Here is an 8,739-nt window from a genome sequence, read left to right on the forward strand (position 1 = left end):
AGCTCAACAAAAATAAAAAATTAAAAACCATGAAATAAGTATTTTATGCCTGAGAAAAAAATGAAATAAAGCAGGGTGTTAAAAGATACCACAATGTTTGGGCATAGGAGCAAGTAAATGAGAACATAAATAGAGATCTAAATGGTGTTAATGGATAGAATCACCTGGAAAACCCTAATTTCTTGGATTTGCAGAAGAGAAAATCAAAACTCCTATAGATAAAATCAAGGTCTCGGAAATCTATAAAAGAAATCCAAAAATGCGAGTAAGAACTAAGAAAGATTAAAGAACATTGGAGCAATCCTGAATCTGAGATTTAAATCTGGAAATTTACCTTCAATAGTCCGAAAGACGATCGAATTCTTGGACAACCAAACGTTACAAAAAAAAATCCAATTAATTAACGCTCCTCTAAAGAAAGATGGACTGACAATGACGGCCGACAACGACGACAGAGGGCTGAGAGAGGTCCAAAGACGACGAGAAGCGTCGGGAGTGGAGGATCTAAAACTTGAGAGAGAAAGAGAGATGGTTGAGAGAGCTCCGAAGACGAGAGAGTGATGGGAGCTGTAACTATAGAGAGAGAGGAGTTAAAATAGAATTAAATCATTTTTGAGGTGCCGATTATAAATATGAGACGTTTTATAATAAAAGTGTAATAATATATCCAAACCGTCGGATGCGTTATAATCTAACGGCCTGAAAAGCTAGGCACGAGACTTGGAGGACTTTGGGGCCGCTGAATCGCTCCCTATATATATATATATATATATATATATATATATATATATATATAGGGGGCGGTTCAAGGGCCATATGTAAAAACATATGAAAGAACAATGGTTTTTCAAAAAATGGGTTAGAGGTTTTGGATTGAGCTGATTTTTTGCAAGGATGGTTACTATGATGAGAAGATCATCCTCACAAAAAATCAGCTTAATCAGAAATTTATAAATCCATCAAAAGTGATATACAAATTATTGACAAAAATTGACAAAAAATCGATGGTCCACATTCTAAATCACTTTTAATGGGGTTAGAACTTTCAGATTGGACTGATTTTTTTTTTTTTTTTTCAAATGATCTTCCCATCATAGAGATCATCCTCACAAAAATTCAGCTCAATTTAAAATTTCTAGCCCATATTTTGAAAATTTATAAATGTTACATTGATTTTACATATGTTTTCTCATATGGCCCTTGATCTTGACCCACAAATATATATATATCCGTAGACACATAAAGCTACTCATAAAGCTAGAATATTTTTGTCTTATATGGTTAAAAAGGTACGGAATGGGTTGATTTTTTGTGAGGATGATCTCTATGGTGAGGGGATCATCATTGCAAAAAATCATTCAATTCCAAAACTTCTGACCCCATCAAAAGTAATTTACAAAAATTGGACGATCTAAAATTTTTCAACTTGTAAACATGGGGCTAGAAGTTTCATAATGGGCTGATTTTTAGCAGGGATGATCTCCTCACCATGGAGATCATACTCACAAAAAATCAGGCCATTCCAAACATTTTTGCCCATATAACACAAAACACATTGTAGCTTTATGAGTAGCTTTATGTGTATACGGATCCTAATCCTATATATATATATATATATGGGGACAATTTAACAGCCCTAAAGTTTGCCAAGTTTGGTGCCAAACATTTTTCAAAATTTGGGTTAGAAGCTTTGGAATGAGCTGATTTTTTGTGAGGATGATCTCTATGATGAGGAGATCATCCTCACCAAAAATCAGCCTATTCCAAAACTTCTAACCCCATCAAAAGTGATTTACAAAAATGGGACGGTCCACGATTCTTCAACTTGTAAACTAGGGTTAGAAGTTTCAAAATGAGCTGATTTTTTGTGAGGATGATCTCTTCACCGTAGAGATCATCCTCACAAAAAATCAGCATATTCCAAAACTTCTAACCCCATCAAAATTGATTTACAAAAAATGTTTGGCACGAAACTTAGCAAACTTTAGGGCTGTCAAACCGCTCCCTATATATATATATATATATATATATATATGGGAGCAATTTAGGGTTGTATATATATATATATATATATAGGGAAATGTTCAGCAACAAACATTTTGGCAAACATTTTTCAAAACATGGGTTAGAGGTTTTAGAATGGGCTGATTTTTGGTGAGGATGATCTCTACGGTGAGGAGATCATCATCACCAAAAATCAGCCCATTCCAAAACTTCTAACCCCATCAAAAATGGCTTACTAAAAATGGACGGTCCACGATTTTTCAACTTGTAAACTGAGGCTAGAAGTTTTGGAATGGACTGATTTTTGCTGAGGATAATCTCCTCACTATAGAGATCATCCTCACCAAAAATCAGTCCATTCCAACACCTCTAACCCATGTTTTGAAAAATGTTTTGCCAAAATGTTTGTTGCTAAACGGGACCCATATATATATATATATGGGTCCCGTTCGCCACCCTTAGTTTTACCACACACTTTAACAAACACGTTTTGTCTTACATGGGTTAGAAGTTTCGGAATGAGCTGATTTTTGGTGAGGATGATCTCTATGGTGAGGAGATCATCCTCACCAAAAATCAGCTCATTCCAAAACTTCTAACCCCATCAAAATTGATTTAAAAAATGGACGGTCCACAATTTTTCAACGTGTAAACATGGGGCTAAACATTTCGGAATGGGCTGATTTTTGGGGAGGATGATCTTCTAATCATAGAGATCATCCTCACCAAAAATCAGCTCATTCCAAAACTTCTAACCCATGTAGGACAAAAAACGTTTGTTAAAGTGTGTGGTAAAACTTAGGGTGCTGAACATTTCCCTATATATATATATATATGGGAGCGATTCGGCAGCCCTAAAGTTTACCAAGTTTGGTGCCAAACATTTTTTGTAAACCATTTTTTATGGGGTTACAAGTTTTGGAATATGCTATTTTTTTTTTTTTTTTGTGAAGGTGATCTCTACGATGAAGAGACCATCCTCACAAAAAATCAGCTCATTTTGAAACTTCTAACCCTAGTTTACAAGTTGAAGAATCATGGATCGTCCAATTTTTGTAAATCACTTTTGATGGGGTTGGAAGTTTTGGAATAGGCTGATTTTTGGTGAGGATGCTCTCCTCATCATAGAGATCATCCTCACAAAAAATCAGCTCATTCTAAAGCTTCTAACCCATATTTTGAAAAATGTTTGGCACCAAACTTGGCAAACTTTAGGACTGTTGAATCGTCATATATACATGGGAAATGTTCAGCAACAAACATTTTGGCAAAACATTTTTCAAAACATGGGTTAGAGGTCTTGGAATGGGCTCATTTTTGGTGAGGATGATCTCTACGGCGAGGAGATCGTCATCACCAAAAATCAGCCCATTCCAAAACTTCTAACCCCATCAAAAATGGTTAACAAAAAATGGACGGTCCACGATTTTTCAACTTGTAAACTGGGGCTAGAAGTTTTGGAATGAGCTGATTTTTGGTGAGGATGATCTCCTCACCGTAGAGATCATCCTTACCAAAAATCAGCTCATTCCAAGACCTCTAACCCATGTTTTGAAAAATGTTTTGCCAAAATGTTGGTCAAAATGTTTGTTGCTGAACGGGACCCTATATATATATATATATATATATATATATATATATATATATATGTATGTGTATATGGGAAATGTTCAGCAACAAACATTTTGGCAAACATTTTTCAGAACCTAGGTTAGAGGTTTTGGAATGAGCTGATTTTTGGTGAGGATGATCTCCTCACCGTAGAGATCATCCTCACCAAAAGTCAGCCCATTCCAAAACTTCTAATCCCATCAAAAATGATTTACAAAAAATGGACGGTTCACAATTTTTCAACTTGTAAACTGAGGCTAGAAGTTTTGGAATGGGGTGATTTTTGGTGAGGATGATCTCCTCACCATAGAGATCATCCTCACCAAAAATCACCCAATTCCAAAACCTCTAACCCATGTTTTGCCAAAATGTTTGTTGCTGAACGGGACCCTATATATATATATATGGGTCAAGTTCAAGGGACATATGAGAAAACATATGTAAAAACAATGTAACATTAATAAATTTTTAAAATATGGATTAGAAATTTCGGATTGAGCTGATTTTTTGTGTGGATGATCTCTATGATGGGAAGATCATCTGGAAAAAAAAATCAGTCCAATCTGAAACTTCTAACCCCATTAAAAGTGATTTAGAATGTGGACCGTCGATTTTTTGCCAATTTTTGTCAATAATTTTTAAATCACTTTTGATGGATTTAGAAATTTCTGATTGAACTAATTTTTTGTGAGGATGATCTTCTCATCATAGTGACCATCCTTGCAAAAAATCAGCTCAATCCAAAACCTCTAACCCATATTTTGAAAAACCATTGTCTTTTCATATATTTTTACATATGGCCCTTGAACCGCCCCTATATATATATATATATATAGGGAAATGTTTAGCAACAAACATTTTGGCAAACACATTTTACAAAACATGGGTTAGAGGTTTTGGAATGGGCTGATTTTTGGTGAGGATGATCTCTACGATGAGGAGATCATCATCACCAAAAATCAGTCCATTCTAAAACTTCTAACCCCATCAAAAATGGTTTACAAAAAATGAACGGTCGACGATTTTTCAACTTGTAAACATGGGGCTAGAGGTTTTGGAATGGGCTGATTTTTGGTGAGGATGATCTCTACGATGAGGAGATCATCATCACCAAAAATCAGTCCATTCTAAAACTTCTAACCCCATCAAAAATGGTTTACAAAAAATGAACGGTCCACGATTTTTCAACTTGTAAACATGGGGCTAGAGGTTTTGGAATGGGCTGATTTTTGGTGAGGATGATCTCCTCATCGTAGAGATCATCCTCACAAAAAATCAGCCCATTCCAAAACTTCTAACCCATGTTTTGAAAAATGTTTGTTGCTGAACGGGACCATATACATATATATATATATAGGGAAATGTATAAATACGAAAAATATGAGTTCATTTTTCAGGCATGTAATATCGCATTCAAAGCAGACTGGATCATCATGTTTTATGGTTACCGTACAGGAATTGGGCAGGCTTTTGATTGATAAATGTGGCTTTCTACATTTTTGCATATTGTATCCGACTCGTGAACCGTCCGAGTCATTTAATTATTTATAGTTCTTAAACGATCAGGATTCGTTGGCTGTCCCGAGATCTTAAAGAATTATCAGATAATGAGTCAATTGGGATTCTGTATTCTGTAATAAAAATTATGACTTTTTAAATATTTATTATCTAAATAAAAATAGCATCATTTGATTAAATATCTTTTATACCGTATTATATTTTTAAAATACTATAATTATTTTAATATTAACAAATAAAAAATTATAATCAGGTTAAATGTTTTATCTCATTAGATGAGGTGACTTTGGTGAGTCAACCCAACATATAAAAAAAATATAGAGACATAATACCAAGCTCTAAAACGAGTACGAATTTGTTGTTAAGAAATTTTTGTGCTAGGCCAATGAATTAATGACATGACATGACATCAAGTGTATTGAAAAAAACAAACATTAGTGGTTTGTGGAGAGAAAATTGCTCCTCGGTCAGGAGTTTGGATTTTTAGTTTTTTTAATATACACATGGCGTCATGCTATTGATTCATTAGCTTAGCACAAAATTTTCTTTAACAGCAAATTCACACTCCTTTAAAACCATGTTACAAACTTGCCTTTTCCCTTGCTAACTTAGTAAGATTTCAAATCTTACTAAGGGATGTTGAGCTAACCTTGTAGCATTAAAACACGATCTTATATTACAGGGATCTCTGGACCTCTAGAGAAATTTTTTTTAAAAAGTTGTTTTTCACTATTAAATTTTAACTTGAAATTTGGGAGATGGGTGAGAGTTTGGTAACCATCCACTTTTAAAAATCCTGGATCAAGTCCAACGATGATTTTTCTTTTCTTTTGAGTTCTTTCATGAAATCCAAAGGGTTGTAGTGTTGGATTGCTAATTTTGATGTGATGATTATGATTTTACTCCTGATTAATTTTCAATTGAAAAATATCGGTTAACTTATGCAACTTCTTTGGAGAGAATTATGAAGTGCAAAATCATTCGCAAAGAGAAATTTCAATATTGTTACCATTAACTTGATGTTGTCATGGTTGACCTAAAGTTAACAAATGAAATATTGATGTTAGAGATGCACGACCATTGAGTAGTTGTGTTCCTGTTGGACATAGATTAACATTTAGAAATTTTTTTAAATATACTTTTTTATTTTTTTTAACAGTGATATAAAATAATAATTAAAACATTATATTTATTTGTATTCTTGAAAATTATTCCTATTAATAACTATAAATACTATATTATATTATATATAGTTTTTATAATTATTAAAAATAAGATAAAATTATATTATTATCTAACAATAATAAAAATATTATTTAATAATTATAATTATTTAATTAAAAATTTGTAATTAATACTTACAAATATTATTTATTATATTTTATTATATTGTAATAAATATATTATCAATATTATTTGTTATATTAATAATTATTATTTGTAACCATATAAATATTAATATATATATATATATATATATATATATATATATATATATATATATATATATATATAAAGTAGTAAAAATTATTATTAATTTAATGATTATTAATTAATTTTTCCATGTGGACTCAACTCAGCCAATCTTGGATTCAACTCGAAAAGTTTTAAACTCATGTCATTATGTACAGTCATCTACAGTTTTATGGTAGCTGTACCTCAGATTTCGGCAGGCTTTTCTGGATACGTTCACATCATATCGTATCGTATCGTAATCGTATCAAATTCGTAGACCATTACTCACTTACGTATTTGCCTTTCGCCTCAAGTTACGCTAAAGGAATAATAAGTTGAAGATGAAACTCCTATAAATATTCCGATTTTGCTTCTGTAACTTCTTGTAGAGCGAGAGAGAGAGAGAGAGTCAGTTTCCTTCCACTTCGTCTTCTCCACAGATCCAAGTAACCTAACCGAGAGAGTAAACCCTAACCCTACTTTCTGAATCTCACAATCACAGAAACAAAAACGCCGAATCTCACTCCCAAAATCAATCCAATTTCGTGTTCAACAGTTGTGAATGTTAGAAACCGAGCTTGATTTCATGATCTTCCCCTTCTCTTCAATCCCAACTGCGCGTTATCCTTACGCGCACTCCTATTCTACTATCTTCAACCAAGGCTGGTACTACCGCTGTCTCGGCCTCGATCCCTAAATCTCACCATCTAAATTGATCGATCGAACGGTCGATTTTTTTTTTCTTTTTCTGAAACCCTAGATTTTCTATTTAGATCAGAAATAATTGAAACGATGTTGCTTCAGAAATCAAAGAAGAATTCTCAACAATCGAAAGGAAATCGTCTCTTGATCACTGTTACTGTTCTTGGTAGCGCTGGTCCGCTACGATTCCTTGTAAATGAAGAAGAACTCGTCGCAGCTGTTATCGATACAGCTCTTAGATCTTACGCTCGTGAAGGTCGCCTACCTGTTCTCGGATCTGATCTCAATAATTTCCTCCTTTATTGCGCTAATTCAGGATCTGACGGTACTAATTCTGTCACAGTTTTGATTTTTCTCTGGTTTTTTTTATTATTTAATTTATAAAAATTACTTGAATTTTGATTTTGATTTTTTTTTTGGTTACAGCTTTGAATCCATGGGAATCGATTGGATCTCACGGAGGAAGGAATTTTATGTTGTGTAAGAAACAAAGGAATCCAGAAGAGATTGCAGGAGGAGAAGGAAGATCGACGATTACAACACGAAAGGGGGGGAGTGGTAGTTGGAAGGCATGGTTGAACAAATCTCTTAATTTCAAGATTTCTTCTCATTGATCTATGAAAATGTTTATTTGAAACTCGAAAGAGGTTAGTTTTTCAATCGAATTTCTTTCTGTAATCCCTCAGTAATCGATTAAGTAGTTGCTGTTGATGATGATTAAATATCAAATTTCAAAAATCATACATTGTTGTTTGGGATTTCTCTTAATTTGTGGATTCTTAGCTCCAGTGGATTTCATAATTCGTCAGAACAGTTGGAGATTGGTTGGAATTTTCCCTTTTAATTTCTAAATTGGATTGTTTTCGAAGAGAATTTCTTGAAAAATACCAACCGCAGAGATTGCAGAGGAATCTAATAATTTGAAGAATTGTATTCGTCTCTATGTTGGAAGAGAAAGCTAAGTTCATAATTTTTAAAAAGCGGCCGAGTCAACTCGACTCAGTTGTATTTACACCAAAAGTCGTGAACTCAACTGACTCATCTCGTAAATATAATACGAATTATTTTTAAATACAGAGATTTACCGAGCAGTCCTATCTGTTGCAGTTTTATTACAAAAAAGTTTGTCACTGAGATGTTACTTTATATGAATCAGGCTAGCATGACAAACATAGTAGGATTTGAAATCTTACTAAGAGTCTTTGGGCAATAATCAAACTGGCAATCTAACACCACAGCCTTTTAAATTTAATAGAAAAACTCAGATTGAAAATAAAAAATTTGAAAAAAATATCCGTTTTGAACTTGATCAAAGGATTTGAAAATGGATAGCTACCCAACGCACAAATTAAAAATTAAAATTCAATGGTGAAAATTAACTTTTTTTATCTTTTTTTTTTTTGGTTCAAAGTGCTTAGAATGTTATCCTTTGTAACCTTATGGAATCAG

General features: G+C 33.2%; 1 protein-coding gene across 1 annotated transcript; it reads left to right on the forward strand.

Annotated features, from left to right (window-relative positions):
* The first annotated feature begins 6,951 nt into the window (after nucleotides 1-6,951).
* On the forward strand, nucleotides 6,952-8,058 carry LOC147394115 (uncharacterized protein At4g22758-like). The gene is made up of 2 exons (XM_086454558.1): nucleotides 6,952-7,615; nucleotides 7,717-8,058. The coding sequence occupies exons 1-2, from the start codon at nucleotides 7,381-7,383 to the stop codon at nucleotides 7,902-7,904; spliced, it is 423 nt and encodes a 140-aa protein (XP_086310684.1). The 5' UTR covers nucleotides 6,952-7,380; the 3' UTR covers nucleotides 7,905-8,058.
* Nucleotides 8,059-8,739: the final 681 nt, after the last annotated feature.

The sequence above is a fragment of the Akebia trifoliata genome, chromosome 9 (assembly GCF_017979445.1).
Source record: "Akebia trifoliata isolate Shusen 1 chromosome 9, ASM1797944v1, whole genome shotgun sequence".
Classification (NCBI taxonomy): Eukaryota; Viridiplantae; Streptophyta; class Magnoliopsida; order Ranunculales; family Lardizabalaceae; genus Akebia; species Akebia trifoliata.